This window comes from Schistocerca americana, chromosome 1, assembly GCF_021461395.2.
Source record: "Schistocerca americana isolate TAMUIC-IGC-003095 chromosome 1, iqSchAmer2.1, whole genome shotgun sequence".
NCBI lineage: Eukaryota > Metazoa > Arthropoda > Insecta > Orthoptera > Acrididae > Schistocerca > Schistocerca americana.
The window spans coordinates 257,911,672-257,929,807 of NC_060119.1; the positions used below are offsets into that span (position 1 = coordinate 257,911,672).

At 44.5% G+C, this 18,136-nt stretch overlaps 1 protein-coding gene across 2 annotated transcripts in view; it reads right to left on the bottom strand.

Moving 5' to 3' along the window:
- Nucleotides 1-2,439: 2,439 nt before the first annotated feature.
- LOC124621854 (fatty-acid amide hydrolase 2-A-like) overlaps nucleotides 2,440-18,136 on the bottom strand; it is a 170,292-nt gene continuing 154,595 nt past the window's right edge. For both annotated transcript variants that reach the window (XM_047147316.1, XM_047147308.1), the window contains exon 11: nucleotides 2,440-2,637. In XM_047147316.1, the coding sequence (XP_047003272.1) occupies nucleotides 2,548-2,637 (90 nt within the window). In that variant the 3' untranslated portion in view covers nucleotides 2,440-2,547. The remainder of the gene's footprint in view (nucleotides 2,638-18,136) is intronic.

Below are 18,136 nucleotides of genomic sequence, written 5' to 3' on the forward strand. Positions count from 1 at the left end.
AAATCCACCCCAAGTCTCTGCCTTCGCTGATGCAGAAGATATCTTGTTACTAGCACTAACAGGAAGCGTGGGTGGCTAACTAATGGAATAAGGATATCATGTAGCACAAAATGGGAGTTGTATCAGAACGCTAGAAATAGTCACAATCGAGCTGCAGTAGCCTGCCACAAATGTTTTTGATGGATTCTGATTGGCTGTTGCTTTGAAACTCTATACTTTTATAATATGGAAGTACAATGATTCTTCAATCACTATTATAACGTTTCCTGTCATTTTATTACAACAAATCGTTTAATAAAAGACAGGTGTTCGAGAGGTTTTCAATTTGCTGGTGCTTACAAGCAGAATATATATGCATATGGGCTTCAGGTGAAAGCCAACGTCTCTCGACTCTTCACTGAAGAGAGAGGGCGTCGTGTGACGTAGGTGGCGTTCTTCCATCTCATTGGTGTACTTTCCAACACACGTTCAGCATATCTGATATGCTTAAAGCTACAAGCTCAGACTACAGAAAAATACAGCCGCACCCCCCCCCCTCCCTCCACCGTTTTGCTACGGTCGCAGCAGGTTCGAATCCTGCCTCGGGCATGGATGTGTGTGATGTCCTTAGGTTAGTTAGATTTAAGTAGTTCTAAGTTCTAGGGGACTGATCACCTAAGATGTTAAGTCCCATAGTGCTCAGAGCCATTTGAACCTCCGCCGTTTCTCTCTGTCTCTCCCGTGTTCATCTAAGTCGCGTGACTGTAAAAAGCCGACTTTCCGTCATTACACACTATATGAAGTAGAGCCGACATTCACAGTTTCTCTTCTTTATATCTGACTTCAAGCATTAATTTCAAAAATAGAACGACTCTTATTAGTATTACACATGTAGTAGTACAGTACATTTAGTTTCTCTTAAATTCCCAATGTTAGCGCGCTGATTTTCGTTTTTACACACATCAAAAAAAGTTTAGCATCACCTCGCTTCCGAGAGCTCCGGAACCTGTACAGAAAATTGGAATACAGATCAACATAAACATCATTTCCGTCCTTTTTATTGCATGTAGTACCATCATACAGCGAGACCTTCACAAGTCGTGGTCCAGATTTTGCTATAAGGTCCATTCGGCATGTTGTTGGGCCCATCTGTACCGCGCTGCATGGTGTCGTGGTTGCAAAGATGGACCTCGCCGTGGACGTCGGGAGTGAAGCTGCGCATCATGCAGTCTATTGCGCACAGTTTGAGGTAACACGACGTCCTGTGGCTGCACAAAATGCATTATTCAACATGGTGGCTTTGCTGTCAGGTTTCCTCCGAGCCATAATCCGTAGATAGCGGTCATCCACTGCAGCAGTAGCCCTTTGGCGGCCTGAGCGAAGCATGTCATCGACAGTTCCTGTCTCTCTGTATCTCTTCCATGTCCGAAAAACATCGCTTTGGTTCACTCCGAGACGCCTGGACACTTCCCTTGTTGAGAGCCCTTCCTGGCACAAAGTAACAATGCGGACGCGATGGAACCTCTGTACTGACCGTCTAGGCATGGTTGAACTACAGACAACACAAGCCGTGTACATCATTCCTGGTGGAATGACTAGAACTGATCGGCTGTCGGACCCCCTCCGTCTAATAGGCGCTGTTCATGCATGGTTGCTTATATCTTGGGGCGGTTTTAATGACATCTCTGAACAGTGGAAGCGACTGTGTCTGTGATACAATGTCCACAGTCAACGTCTGTCTTCAGGAGTTCTGGGAACCTGGATGATGCAATACTTGTTTAGATGGGTGTAGATATTTTCCTTAATGGCGTTTGTTGTCAACGATAAGAGCTTATGCCCAAGAATTAACAGCTTTCACTTAGTTAATACTAGCCAGAAATCAAATCTGCATTTAGATCGCACCTCCTGGAGTCTTGTGCAGTATTCTGCTGTATCCAGGTATTAAAAATCTTAGCAGTAATCAACGCACACTCACGTCTCAATTTGAGAGTTCCCTCGTGGCTCACTCCTTCCATTCTGTCGGGGAATTCCTGGAAAAAATTAAGCTAATTCTTGTGTTATATTGATTACGCTAATATACATTAGTAGACTTTCGTCCGCAAAGAATTCTCAAACATTTTATTTTATTTATTATTTTTTCCTAATGTTAATTTCATGTACACTCGTTTCGTGTCTATGGAGATTTGCTTCTCCATTTGGTTCTACGAAAGTGGACGTGTAAAATAAAATAAATAAATCGCATGAATCTTTTCAAAAATTCTGTGCGTCTTAAGTTTAAATTATGTATACCTTAAATCTTCAGAAAACCTTCAATAATTTGTATAGTATAAGTTTCAGATAGTTGTGTGACAACAGCAGATAAGGGTAACTAGGTTATGGAACAAGTTGGTCATTTGCTAAGGGATGGGAATGGTGAGAGGGGTTTAAATAATACAAAACCCAACAGGTTTTTTTTTTTTTTTTTAATGTAGTTACTGGCCAAGGCGGAGACAGTAGAAATTACATCACAGACATATGTGTATATTTCAGATTTGCACAGGACTGTAGAAGCCTGCAGACAGCAGCACGCTATGGGGGCGGCACCCAGCCGCCTAGGGCTGCCTCGATCTCCCGGGCCACAGCCAGACACAGCCGGTCCTGATCCGGTCCCGCGACCACCTGCAAAAGGCACACAAATAATTACCTTCCATGCGCCAGTTTTCGCACCGTTCACAGACCAACATTCATTGTCACTTCCGTTATAGGCGCGTTGAGCAAATGAGTCATGACGTGTCCATATGCTGGTCGTCTGGCGTCTCAAATCTCTTTGCTAACACACTCGAACACAAAACCTCAGAGGGTATACGACGAGTGGGTACTCCTCATTACTTGGAAGTTGTTCTCGGGATAGCATGTCTTGTTAGATTCCTGCACAGCATCACACCATTCGGAAATGTGAGAGATAGGTACACTTGAGTCTCACGCTAATTATAATCACGAAGGAGGCTTAACACGATCTCTGTAACGGCAGTGGCTTCTGGAATAGCTTAGCCATGGAGAGTTACGAAATTATGAAACAACACAAAATTTTTCCTTTCGTCATGGTATGTAGTCAAAGAGGTTCTTAATTTATACCTGTGACTTTACATGTCAGGTTACCTACCAGACTTATCGGAACATTATTAACTGCAAGCTGCAAGACTCGGATGGAACACTTTCGCCAGCCACTGTGGCCGAGCAGTTCTAGGCGCTTCAGTCATCTACATCTACATCTACATCTACTTGGATACTCTGCAAATCACATTTAAGTGCCTGGCAGAGGGTTCATCGAACCACCTTCACAATTCTCTATTATTCCAATCTCATATAGCGCGCGAAAAGAATGAACACCTATATCTTTCCGTACGAACTCTGATTTCCCTTATTTTATCGTGGTGATCGTTTCTCCCTATGTAGATCGGTGTCAACAAAATATTTTCTCATTCGGAGGAGAAAGTTGGTGATTGGAATTTCGTGAGAAGATTCCGTCGCAACGAAAAACGCCTTTCTTTTAATGATTTCCAGCCCTAATCCTGTATCATTTCTGTGACACTCTCGCCCATATTTCGAGATAATACAAAACGTGCTGCTTTTCTTTGAACTTTTTCGCTGTACTCCGTCAATCCTATCTGGTAAGGATCCCACACCGCGCAGCAGTATTCTAAAAGAGGACAGACAAGCATAAAGCGTAGTGTAGACAGTCTCTTCAGTAGGTCTGTTACATTTTCTAAGTGCCCTGCCAATAAAGCGCGGCCTTTGGTTAGCCTTCCCCACAATATTTTCTATGTGTTCTTTCCAATTTAAGTTGTTCGTAATTGTAATACCTAGATATTTAGTTGAATTTACGGCTTTTAGAATAGACTGATTTATCGTGTAACCGAAGTTTGAGTTCCTTTTAGCACTCATGTGGATGACCTCACACTTTTCGTTATTTAGGGTCAACTTTTCGCACCATTCAGATATTTTTTCTAAATCGTCTTGCAGTTTGTTTTGATCTTCTGATGACTTTATTAGTCGATAAACGACAGCGTCATCTGGAAAAAACCGGAGACGGCTGCTCAGATTGTCTCCCAAATCGTTTATATAGGTAAGGAACAGCAAAGGGCCTATAACACACCTTGGGGAACGCCTGAACACACTTCTGTTTTACTCGATGACTATCCGTCAGTTACTACGAACTGTGACCTCTCTGACAGGAAATCGCAAATCCAGTCACAAAACTGAGACTATATTCCATAAGCACGCAATTTCACTAAGAGTCGCTTGTGTGGTACAGTGTCAAAAGTAGTTCTAAGTCTAGGGGACTGATGACCTCATACGTTAAGTTACTTTAGTTCTGCTTGCCCTTGTTTTGAAATTATATGCACTTTTCCAGTAGCCGTATTCCGTAATTGAGTGTTCATGCCAAGGAGTAAACAGTATATAGCATGATGAGAGAAAAGTTAGGCTACGACGGCAATGTGCGGTAAAGAGTTTGAAAGGGTCCAGTACATCATAAATCAACTGGTTGCCATTAGTATATGGAATTTTTGTACAGCTTATTGGCGACAGATAAATGACAAGTCAGATTCGACTAAGAAAGGTTTCAAAGCTTCCATGCTTTACTTTTGCATTCGCGCCATAGCCAACCATCTGCTAGAGAAGTCTTGACTGTGGCCGAAAAGATTCCAACTAGCGGAAACGAATTACACGATTTACAGACTAACATGGAGACTACACCAGCAAGACATCAATGTCCCTTCCCATCCAGGAACCGCTCCTCCTCCTCCTCCACCTTCTCGGTCAGGGAAGATATCCTCTTCTCTGGCTCCTGCTACGGATGGGGTTCCTTCTCGGAACAGTCAAATGGTTCAAATGGCTCTGAGCACTATGGGACTCAACATCTTAGGTCATAAGTCCCCTAGAACTTAGAACTACTTAAACCTAACTAACCTAAGGACACCACACACACCCATGCCCGAGGCAGGATTCGAACCTGCGACCGTAGCAGTCCCGTGGTTCCGGACTGCAGCGCCAGACCACCGCGGCCGGCTCGGAACAGTCCTCCATGGTATTAGGAGATCGGGACGCCTGAGAGACCCACGTTCCGAGGGCCCCAAAGCCGCTTGCTCTCTGTCTGATCCCGACATCGCTACCGCCTACTCACTGACTGATAACCCCTTCCCTCTCCCTCCGAGGTAGCAAAAGAAGCAGCGCAAGTCAAAGGACAAGGCTTCCCCGGCTTCCTGGGGTGCTTCGCCCCCTCCTCCTCATTTCGAATCAGACCCAGTTTTTATGGATGTCGCCCCATCCTCGTCGGTGACGATCATTGACCGAGAGACATGATCTTGCCTCGGCTTCTTTATGTATAACCTGGACGCTCCCCATACGATAATCCAATGGAATTACAGCGGATATTATTGTTAACTACCGGAAATACAATGCCTTATTTCCTTCTACTCTTTCTGTCTTGCTCTTTATGAAACGCACTTCCCGGTGACCGCTGTCCAACGTTTCGTGGTTTCCGGGTGTTCTGTCGGAACCGTCCCGGGATAGTGTCTGGAGGGGTCTGCACTTTTGTTCGCGCCAATGTCATTAGTGACTGGATCCTCCTTGATACTAATCTGGAAGCAATTGTGGTTAGAGTGGGAACGACTCCGGCTGTTACCATTTCCAATATCTGCCTCCCTCCAGGTCAGCTACTTCCTTATGTTCAACTGTCTATCTTAATAGAGCAACTCCCGTCCCTGTGTCTCCTCTCGGAGACTCCTATGCACACCACCCCCTGTGGGGGAGTGCAACGTCTATAAGTAGGGGTCTTCTAATTGACCAACTTATTACAGACTTGGATTTGTGTCTCCCCAATGACGGTGCTCCTACCCACTCATGCTCATGGCACCTTTACTGCTATCGAACTCCCCTGCTCTCGTGGCTTCCCGACATTGGTCACCCCATGATGATGACCTTTAGGACAGTGGCCGCTTTCCGGCGATTCTATCGTTCCCCTGCCGCCGCCAGGCAGACAGGCACCCACGTTGGGCATTCCGCAGGGCCAATCGGCCTTTATATACGTCTGCTGTGCACTTCGACACCTCTCTCTCGAATTGCATTCTTGTGAACGTGCCACTTTTCTTCACGGTGCTGGCACTGCTGTTCCCCTATCCATAGGTCCCCCTCATCGTCGACCGGTACCGTGGTGGATCAACGACGTAGCAGTCGCAGTCCAGCACCACCGACGGGCGCTGCAGCATATTAGACGGCACCGTTCACAGACCAATCCCCTCGCTTTTAAGCGTCTCCGTGCTAAGGAATGCTGAGAGCTCTGTGTTTCCTGCCTCTTCATCGCAGGTCTGGTCCAAGCTCCGTAGCCTTCTGGGCCACCAACGGCGTCAACTGTCCTGGGGCCTTATCTTCCAAAGTGCTCTGTGTATTAATCCATTGGTCCTTGCAGAACACCTCGCGACACATTTCGCGACGGTATTGGCGTCCTCTTCCTATCCTGCTCCCTTTCACCAGCAGAAACGCAGAGTTAAGCAGAGCCCCCTGTATTTCAAACCCCACCAAGCTGAACCCTATAATGAACCGTTAACTGAACGGGAATTCTTGCAGGCTCGTACCTCTTCACATAACACGGCCTCAGACCCGAGCTCTATCCACAACCAGACGATCCAACACTTGAACGTTACGCAGAGGCAAATCTACTCAGGTTCTTCAACCGCATTTAGCTCGTAGGTGCCTTCCCCTCGCAATGGCGAGACAGTGTAGTTATCCCCGTGGTCTAGGGGTAGCGTTTTTTATTCATAATCGAAACGTCTTCGGTCCGGGTTCGATCGCCGCCACTGCCTAAATTTTGATAAATAATCAGCATTGGCGGCATAAGAAGTCAGCCTCATTCTGCCAACGGCCTTGTCAAAGAGGGCGGAGGAGCGGATAGAGGTTCACGGCACTCTCTTGTGCTAGGGGTGGGAAATTGCCCCTAAAGGCGGAAGAATCAGCAATGATCAACGACATGAGGATGCAGAAGGCAATGGAAACCACTGCATTAAAGACACGTAACGTGTATCCACAGGACATATGGCCTGTATTTGAAGAAGTGTCATGATGATCTCTCCAAGGGCAAAAGATTCCGGAATAGTCCCCCATTCGGATCTCCGGGAGGGGACTGCCAAGGGGGAGGTTACCATGAGAAAAAGGTTGAATAATCAACGAAAGGATAACGTTCTACGAGTCGGGGCGTGGAATGTCAGAAGCTTGAACGTGGTAGGGAAACTAGAAAATCTGAAAATGGAAATGCAAAGGCTCAATCTAGATATAGTAGGGGTCAGTGAAGTGAAGTAGAAAGGAAGACAAGGATTTCTGGTCAGATGAGTATCGGGTAATATCAACAGCAGCAGAAAATGGTATAACAGGTGTAGGATTCGTTATGAATAGGAAGATAGGGCAGAGAGTGTGTTACTGTGAACAGTTCAGTGACCGGGTTGTTCTAATCAGAATCGACAGCAGACTAACACCGACAACGATAGTTCAGGTATACAGGCCGACGTCGCAAGCTGAAGATGAACAGATAGAGAAAGTGTATGAGGATATTGAAAGGGTAATACAGTATGTAAAGGTGGAAGAAAATCTAATAGTCATGGGCGACTGGAATGCAGTTGTAGGGGAAGGAGTAGAAGAAAAGGTTACAGGAGAATATGGGCTTGGGATAAGGAATGAAAGAGGAGAAAGACGAGTTCTGTAACAAGTTTCAGCTAGTAATCTAGTAATAGCGAATACCCTGTTCAAGAATCACAAGAGGAGGAGGTATACTTGAAAAAGGCCGGGAGATACGGGAAGATTTCAATTAGATTACACCATGATCAGACAGAGATTGCGAAATCAGATACTGGATTGTAAGGCGTACCCAGGAGCAGATATAGACTCAGATCACAATATAGTAGTGATGGAGAGTAGGCTCAAGTTCAAGACATTAGTCAGGAAGAATCAATACGCAAAGAAGTGGGATACGGAAGTACTAAGGAATGACGAGATACGTTTGAAGTTCTCTAGCGCTATAGATACAGCAATAAGGAATAGCACAGTAGGCAGTACAGTTGAAGAGGAATGGACATCTCTAAAAAGGACCATCACAGAAGTTTGGAAGGAAAACATAGATACAAAGAAGGTAGCTGCGATGAAACCATGGGTAACAGAATAAATACTTCAGTTGATTGATGAAAGGAGGAAGTACAAACATGTTCCGGGAAGATCAGGAATACAGAAATACAAGTCGCTGAGGAATGAAATAAATAGGAAGTGCAGGGAAGCTAAGACGACATGGCTGCACGAAAAATGTGAAGACATCGAAAAAGATATGAATGTCGGAAGGACAGACTCGGCATACAGGAAATTCAAAACAACCTTTGGTAACATTAAGAGTGCAACGGGAATTCCACTGTTAAATGCAGAGGAGAGAGCAGATAGGTGGAAAGAATACATTGAAATCCTCTATGAGGGTGAAGATTTGTTTGATGTGATAGAAGAAGAAACAGGAGTCGATTTAGAAGAGATAGGGGATCCAGTATTAGAATCGGAATTTAAAAGAGCTTTGGAGGACTTACGGTCAAATATGGCAGAAGGGATAGATAACACTCCATCAGAATTTCTAAAATCATTGGGGGAAGTGGCAACAAAACGACTATTCACGTTGGTGTGTAGAATATATGAGTCTGGCGACATACCATCTGACTTTCGGAAAAGCATCATCCACACAACTCCGAAGACGGCAAGAGCTGACAAGTGCGAGAATTATCGCAAAATCATGGACTGTGGGAAAACCGGAACAGAAGAGAATCGAAGCATTTGAGATGTGGTGCTATAGACGAATGTTGAAAATTAGGTGGACTGATAAGGTAAGGAATGAGGAGGTTCTACGCAGAATCGGAGAGGAAAGGAATATGTGGAAAACACTGATAAGGAGAAGGGACAGGATGATAGGACATCTGCTAAGACATGAGGGAATGACTTCCATGGTACTAGAGGGAGCTGTAGAGGGCAAAAACTGTAGAGGAAGACAGAGATTGGAATGCGTCAAGCAAATAATTGAGGACGTAGGTTGCAAGTGCTACTCTGAGATGAAGAGGTTAGCACAGGAAAGGAATTCGTGGCGGGCCGCATCAAACCAGTCAGTAGACTGATGACCAAAAAAAAAGCCGCGGAAGAACCCGACGTCTTTCGACAGCTACCTCCCGACTAGCCTGACGAACGTACTTTGTAAGCTACTTGAGAGGATGGTTAGCTTCTGATTATATTGGGTACTCGAATCTCGGCGCATTTTGTCCCCGTGTCACTGTGGTTTCCGGAAAGGATGATCTCCAACAGACTATTTATTCATATTGGAAACTACAATCCGACAGGCTGTTACTAATCGCCGGCACCTTGCCGCGGTCTTCTTTGACCTACATTAGGCGGACGGCCGGCCGTTGTGGCCGGGAGGTTCTAGGCGCTTCAGTCCGAAACCGCGCTGCTGCTACGGTCGCAGGTTCGAATCCTGCCTCGGGCATAGATATGTGTGCTGTCCTTAGGTTAGTTAGGTTTAAGTAGTTCTAAGTCTAGGGGACTGATGACCTCAGGTGTTAAGTCCCATAGTGCTCAGAACCATTAGGCGGACGACACGGCTTGGCGCCATCACATTTTAGTTACTCTCCATGGCTGGGACTTTCGCGGCACCCTTCCAATTTTTATCCGCAAGTTTTTATCCCACGGGCTCTTCCGGGTTTGAGTTGGCACTGTCGAACCCTCCATCTCTACTAACTGTAAAGCGTCCCAACTATTTCCTCTCAACCCCCCCCCCCCCCCTTGGATGGTGCCTTGGACCGACCTATTGCAGGGTCCTAAGATCTCCCTTACAGTCTTCCAGCATCTTGTAAGTTCTATCCTTGCAGAGTTACGGGGTGCTATGACCTTCTACACTGATAATTCTAAGACGATAGATAAGGCAGGATACAGTTTCACGTCTCCTACTGGATTAGACCATTTATTGGCGGGATCATGTAGTGTGTTCCCAGTAGAGTTGCAAGCCATTAACAGGGATTCTCCGTTTTGTTACTCAGCTCTCTCTCCACATTGTTTTAATATGCACCGACTCAGTGAGTAGTCTGCAGGGTATCGACAAATACTACACTCCTCACCCTTTGGTCCATGATCTTCTCTCTGCCCTTCGCCATGCCGCCTGCTCAGTTGTCTTTCTCTGGTTCCCAAGCCATGTGGCCATCCCAGGGAATGAACTGGGTGACCGTTTGGCTAGAAAAGCGATTCCCATTCATGATTCCTGCTGCGGATATCCGAATCTCTCTTTGCCCAAAAGTGGAATGACATCTGGTGCACCACTGCTCTCAGTAATAAACTCCACACAGTCAAGGAGACTACTGTGGTTTGGCGCTCTCCCTTCCGCTCCTCTCGATAGGAGTCCACCGTCTTATGGCGTCTATGCATTGGTCATGCCAGACTCTCTCGCTTTTTCCTTTTGCGTAACGAACCACAGCCACAATGTGGATATGGAGCCAGACTGACGGTATCCCATATATTGGTGGATTGTCCTCTTCCTTTGGCCCTTCGTACCAAGAATAGTCTTCTTGATTCCTTATCTTTAATATTAGCAGATGATTCACGGATGGTTGAACTGGTCCTCACTTTCCTCCGTGAAAGTGGTTTCTGTTGTCAGATATAGGGTTTTACTTTACTCCTGGGTCAGGGGCAGGGTGGTTGTGGTTGGGGCCTCACTTCATGTTTTCTCCGTCTGGGACCCATGACCTCTCCCCCGCGGAAAGACCGCTCTTTTACCCCCTCTTTTTTCCAGTTTTTATATTTGGTCTATCCTTTTACGCCTTCTACTCTGTGTGTTTTAACTTCCTCGTTTTATAGTTTTAACGGACCCTCTGTCTTCCGCGATTATCTTCGAAATCGCGGGACCGATGACTACGCCGTTCAGTCCCATAACTCACCTCAATTAATCAATCAATCAATCAGTTCCACATTCTTCTGCTTATAACGAAATAAATCAACACAGTGGCTGGACCTTCGCTATCGAATCTCTGTCTCTGTACACCTCTATTACACTTTGATGCGTATTCAACCGATGGGTAATATTATTTTGATGGTGTTGAAGAAAATTCCTTCTTTCTGGCACTGGCAATTCCATTCGCTGTAAGAAAAGCATATTAAGTTTATGAATGTCTCGCTAGAGTGCACTAGGATACGCTAAAACAAATGACACCTACGTAGCGAGAATGTCGCGAATTATTAGAGGAAATAACCACAAGAAACATGCCCCGTTACCTTTATTTTGTAAGAATTTCCTTGACTGCTGACGGTATTTGCGGGATAAAGATTGTTATTAGCAAGTTTCCTTTTGAGATTGCATTGTGCCCGAGCTCCTGTGGGTTTTATTGTCCTGAGAATAACAAGGGTACACTGAGTGTCGGCAAACGGCACAATATGAATTCAGTGTGCAATTTGTTAGGCAAAAATGCTGACTGTTACCTCAGTGTGCAATGAAGGAACTTGTTGCGCTCAAATGCGGCTGAAACATCACTGAAGAACAAAAATATTGCGTATCCAGGCGATGGTATATACCATACGTAACTTCAACGGAACAATGCACGGTGGCATGTTTAACTACAGACGTCACATTTCTAGACACTTCAGCGCAGCAAACCGCACTAAAAATGGCGATGTCTCACTTAAACCGCATATTTTCGTAATACGCAAGTATAAATACAAAACAAACAAGTATGGTGTGATAGTTTCGCAGATACTTAAATCAGTATGAGGATTACTCGATTTGCTTCTTTTAGCCAGTCACAACACAGGATTTGTGACGTCACGTAACATCAGTGTCTCATCGCCAGAACTCATAGAAGACACGGACTGAACACACGCGAAAAACATTAATCGTGTCAAATTCGAGATTGAATGCGGGAAAAACGTTAAGTATGCATGGCATTAAATATCTCTTCAAAATGCGTCATCTTAGTATTATTTATTGTGCTCAAGTATCAGGAAACGTGACGTCGGCGGCTAAATATGCTACCTGCAGATCTTATGTTGGCGTTATCGTTTGCTGTTATGCAGTAGTTAATTGTGAAAATAAGTGAAGTCACGGTCTGTAAACCTTTTGGAGAGCCGTGGCACAATAGTTCGGAGCGGTAAATGTCGCAGCCTTCGCCAATATGGGAACCACGAGCCACGCCTGACAGAATGTAATACTCCTACGGCCGCGCGGGATTAGCCGAGCGGCCTCAGGCGCTGCAGTCAGGGACTGTGCGGCTGGTCCCGGTGGGGGTTCGAGTCCTCCCTCGGGCATTGGTTTGTGTGTTTGTCCTTAGGATAATTTAGGTTAAGTAGTGTGTAAGCTTAGGGACTGATGACCTTAGCAGTTAAGTCCCATAAGATTTCACACACATTTGAACATTTGAATATTCCTAGGATCTACTGAATCATTCGCAGATGTGAGGGTTAGATAAATTAGAAGGCTGTAGGCATGCAATGATATGAGACAAGACCGCCATCGTTGTGGTTTCTCCAACCATCTGGGACAGAGTAAATAAAAAGTATGTCGAAATTAGAACATTGAGAAGCAAGGATGTAGGCCTATAATTAAAGCTGTGGATCCAGTCTTCATTTTATTATCGTTCTGTTGTTGATGTGATCCACTAGAGTAAGAAAATGCACCTTGGGGCTGCAGTCAGGAATAGGTTTTTCCTTTATGAAGATGGTATCTGTTCTTTCGGACAATCTTACCAAGTCATGTCCGAAAGAACAGATACCATCTTCATATAGTTAAGGCTAACCAGCCATTGACCTCCTTCTTCTGTGCTGGATGCACACGCATTGCCCGAGCTCTTACGGGACTCGTAAGATTGTCTGCCGCGAGTAATGAGTGTAGTGTGTGGACATTAAGTTGGGGACGCGTGTCTCACGGGGAGCACGCAAGAGATAAACCCCTGCAGTCGCACTATCCTCTGTGCCCTCGGTGACTCAGTTGGATTCGTGTTCGGTCAGAGGGCTGCTAATCCTCTGTAATAAAAAACTGAGTAAAGGAACCAACGATCAACGTGAATGGATGTCTTGTGACGTCCGCGCAGACCAAACGCAACTGAACAAGAAAAAAAAAAAAAAGATGGATAGAGCGTCTGACATGTAAGCAGGAGATCCCGGGTTCGAGTCCCGATCGGGGCACACATTTTCAATTGTCCCCGTTGATGTATATCAACGCCTGTCGATAGCTTAGGGTCTTGATTGAATTATCATTTCATAGATTTTTCGTAGTTAATAGCGTAAAGGATCCATGTCGCAGTATCGACTGGTGCAATTTGTATATCACTGTCGGTGAAAGGTAGGATGCCGGTTTGAATCCCGGTAACGTACGCTTTTCTGACTAAACACACATACACTATTACTAACGGCGTCAAACTGCCAACAGTACTCCACAATCTAGTTGAAGTTCGGCATTGAGCAATTATTACATTAAAAGCCTCTAACGCCGAATTTAAGAGCTATTTTTTAATTATATAAAATTTGTTAGGGTGCACAGTTTATGAATTTATGAATTGATGAGATTCGTAAGAAGGAACTTCTTGTTTTAATCTTTCATTTTTATGGCTATTAATTTGCATTTTATGATAATCCACAATAAGAATTTTCACGGAAAATGGCAAACAACGCCTTACTACAGATATAATTGTACTTTTTGTTATGTTTTTGTTGTTTGTCTGCTGTGAAGGGTACAGCCGTTATAATACTGTAACAGGGACGTTGACAATTTTTTGGCGTTGTTTCCAATTGGTTGCAATAGTACATTTTTCTTTTGAATATCGGAGTAAAACGTTCGCGATTGTCTCGTGACGTTGCTATTACGCCACGGCTAAGTTTACTGGCTGTCAGATGATACGGATCTTGAGACGTTTTGGTCGTTACCTGCAATATCTCGTTAGCAAATAAAGTTTTATGAATATGGTTGTCGAGAGCTTCAACAGATTTTGCTTGGCGACAGGAAGTAAGATATTTTATGGTCGTTTGGATGCACTGAGCTGTCAAAGAAATCGGCTGTCCACAAAATCGAACTCACTTCTGAGTCTCATCGTTTGGCCAATCGAAGTGCCATGTGTTCGACCGGGTCTCACTGGGAAGTTGTAAGAAAGTGCAGAGTTTGAGAGGTGAACGACAAATTAAGTCATTTCAGCTGACCACTGAAAAATTCACCAGAATAATCCTATAAAAATAACAGCATCTCCGTCTTTTAAGATTATAAGAAGACCCGTACCATGGTATTAAAATAAAGACATTTTTATTTCAAATTTTTAGTGGTGCTGGATTCTAGGTTTTAACCGAGATAGTCCGCTATTAAATGCATCTCTGTTCACAGTCAATGGCATACAGTTGCGACACTCCTGATCATATTTGTTTAACACTATGTTAGAAGCGCTGCAAGCAGCCAGCAAGTTGAACTGTTCACTATGGCACTCGCTTGTACGTATCGTGTAGTCTTAATTCGCCTGAAAAATGTTCAAATGTGTGTGAATTTCTAAGGAACCAAACTGCTTAGGTCGTCGGTCCCTAGACTTACTACTTAAACTAACTTATGCTAAGAACAACACACACACACACACACACCTATGCCCGAGGAATGACTCGAACCTCCGGCGGGAGGGGCCGCGCAGTTCGTGACATGACGCCTCAAACCGCGCGGCCACTCCGCGCGGCATACGTCTGAAAGAAACTGTTTATAAACATGAGCGTGTGTAGTGCGATAAAGTGTGTAAACAAGAAGTAGACATCACGTTGACCGTTGCACCGTCAGAGGTGACCAAATTTGAAATACCACGTATGAAACAAAGGTAATTACCAGTAAAAATTGATTAGCCTTATAAGCATAAAACATCATCAACACCGGAAGGAGAAACGATACACCTGTTTGATAGAAACGCAACTGTTTGATTAGCCATGAAACCGAACCTGTCCATATACTGCCATAAAGCTCTTGATCCTGCGGCGTGTTTCTGGCCATTTGACAACACAATGTTTTCCTCTACGTCGACTCACTGATACACTGGTTCAGTGCTAGCACACACACGGCTGTGACTCGTTATCTCCGTGTCACTACTACTCCGCTGGGACGTGGCCTCCCCCAGCACACAGAAGGTCAGGGGACATCTGGCACCCCATATTGACATTCGGCGATAACGCTCTCGGACGGCTCATTCCATTTGGAGTAAGAAGAAACCGTTGAGACGTCTCTGGATTGGAAATTGCTTTACCGCTATAGTTAACTAACGATTCTCAAGAGCAAAAAAGATTAGAACTCCATAATTTTAATGGAATCATTCATATAGCGACTTCTTTATAAAGTCAAGTCTGATTTAATTGTCCCACTGACTTGATGAACTTATACGGCTTGGACAAAAATGTGAAAATACCGTGAGAAATGGAGGCTTGAATGTACGTGCTGGTGTTAACCAAGCCTGTAGCCTGCGCTATTGTCACTGACCAAGAACTGCACCTGTGCACTGTTCTCAATAAGTTGAAATTGGCCGCGCGGGATTAGCCGAGAGGTCTCAGGCGCTGTAGTCATGGACTGTGCGGCTGGTCCCGGCGGAGGTTCGAGTCCTCCCTCGGGCATGGGTGTGTGTGTGTTTGCCCTTGGGATAATTTAGGTTAAGTAGTGTGTAAGCGTAGTGACTGATGGCCTTAGCAGTTAAGTACCATAAGATTTTACACACATTTGAACATTTTTTTGTTGAAAGTGTCAGTCGTGGTTTGAACAGTGCTCTGTGTATTTGTGAGTTCATTGCATCGATGCTAAGCGAAATCAAACGTGGGTGAACTGTTGGTGCTCGTCTGGTGAGTACTTCCATAGCCAGGGTACTTGCAATGTTAGGGGTTACAAGAGGCACCGTGCCGAAGATTTGTATCGGATACAGGGAAAGCGGAAAAATATCATCTGCTAAATCGCAACGTCGGTGTACGTGCGTGCTGAGCGATCGTGCTAGAAAGCCACTGAAAACAAATATGACGAAAAATAAGAGGACGACATCTGCAGTGGTCACTGCAGAACTTAATGTCGCACTCGCAAATCCCGTCGTCAGCACGAATTCAACACAAAGGGCGCTCCTTTAGCAGGGAACTGCAGGGCAATTTGGAATTCCAAGCCGGCCGGAGTAGCCGTGCGGTTCTGGGCGCTGCAGTCTGGAGCCGAGCGACCGCTACGGTCGCGGGTTCGAGTCCTGCCTCGGGCATGGATGTGTGTGATGTCCTTGGGTTGGTTGGGTTTGATTAGTTCTAAGTTCTAGGTGACTGATGACCTCAGAAGTTAAGTCGCACAGTACTCAGAGCCATTTTTTTTGGAATTCCAAAACAACTCATCACTGATGCAAATGCCTGTAACAGGAAAGCCATGAAAACTGGACTACAAAGCAATTTTTTGATTTAATCGTATGGCTAGGGGCCCCCCGTCGGGCAGGCCGTTCGTCGGGTGCCGGTCTTTCAATATAACGCCACTTCGGCGACCTGCAATCGATTACAATAAAAGGATGATGATGAGGACAGCACAACACCCAGTCCCTGCGCGGAGAAAATTCCCCGACCCAGTTGGGAATCGAACCTGGGCCCTGAGGACTGACAATCCGTCACGCTGACCATTCAGCTACCGGGGGCGGACTTTCGAAGCAATGAAAGTAAATTACATGGTGGTGTAAGACTTGTTACACATTGTTTGCAACTTTTGACCAGGTTTAAGTGCCAAGAGTTAAATACGACGGGGATTCGATGATAATTTGGCCAGCCAATTCGTGGTATCCCATGAGTCCACATGCTCACTCTGCTAGGACGCATTACTGCCGAGTATCATATTATTTGACAATTTGGCTGATCTGGCCCATAGCATGGCACAATTTTTGTTCCCCGGTGGTGATGCTGTGTTCCAAGACGACAGCTCGCATCTTCCAGGATTGGTTTAGTGAACACAGGGATGAATTGTCGCTTCTCTGCTGGACAATACAGTCACCAGATCTCAATATTATTGAACCTCTGTAGTCTACTTTCGAGAGAATAGTGCGTGCTCCGTATCCACTTCCATCGGCGTTATCTAAAATTGCCACTACTTTGCAGGAAGAGGGGTATAAATTCTTATTAAAACCTGTTATCCATTACTTTGAATGCCAATGGTTATCCTACACCGTTTTAGGCTTGGTAATGGTTGTGTTTTTGGTGTTTCCATATTTTTGTACAACCCTGTGACTGCTGATAAACATTCATTATTGCAGAAATGTGTATCTATTAAGTTCGATACCGTAAAAAATAGAGGTTCACAAGAGAAAAGAATGTCAGCTTTAGTAACATTTCTTATGAAATTAAAAGACGAAATCATTTTTTGTGTACAAATAGGTTTTGTGGAAATCAGCTCTATTGTGTTAATTGATAAATTCACCGTTAAAGAAAGGCTGCGTCTTTTACAATACATTTCACACAAAAGTATGTTAATTATGTGTGATAGGAGGAAATATTGCTACTTTTAGTGTTTCAAAATTGATTGCAACTCTGTTATACTGTGTCAGATAAATCTATAAACTTCGATGTATTCAAGTAAAAAATTTTAAGTTATTTGTGACTGTACGCCTACCTTGTCAGATATGATCAAAATAACTGTATAAGAAAATAAATTAAGAAATAATTAGAATAAAATAAAAATGGTTCAGTAAATAGTATACGCGTACAATATCTATGACAATAATGTACAAGAAACTCTGTTGTAAGAGTCAGTACAATAACGTTGTATAATGAGTAGACGTTAGTCAGCAGGAACAGCTGGTCAGATCGGTTGGTAACACCCAGCCACTATGTACGTAATGGACTGCAGTTTGTGAACAAGAAAATTTTCAGGTAATGAAATAAGGAAACGCTTTATAATTAACGCAAAAAATGGCGAAGTGCGAGCAGAACTCACTCACTGAGGGTTCCGTGAAAGCTTAATCATGTATTCATGTACATAATTCATCCATCTTGGATGGGAATCGAGGACCTCAACAATTTTTGCTGTTTTCGATGTAAATACTTAAAAATTTCGGCCCTGGGAGTTCGAAGACTTTGCAAAAACAGACATAATGTCTTATGGGATAACAGCAATCAG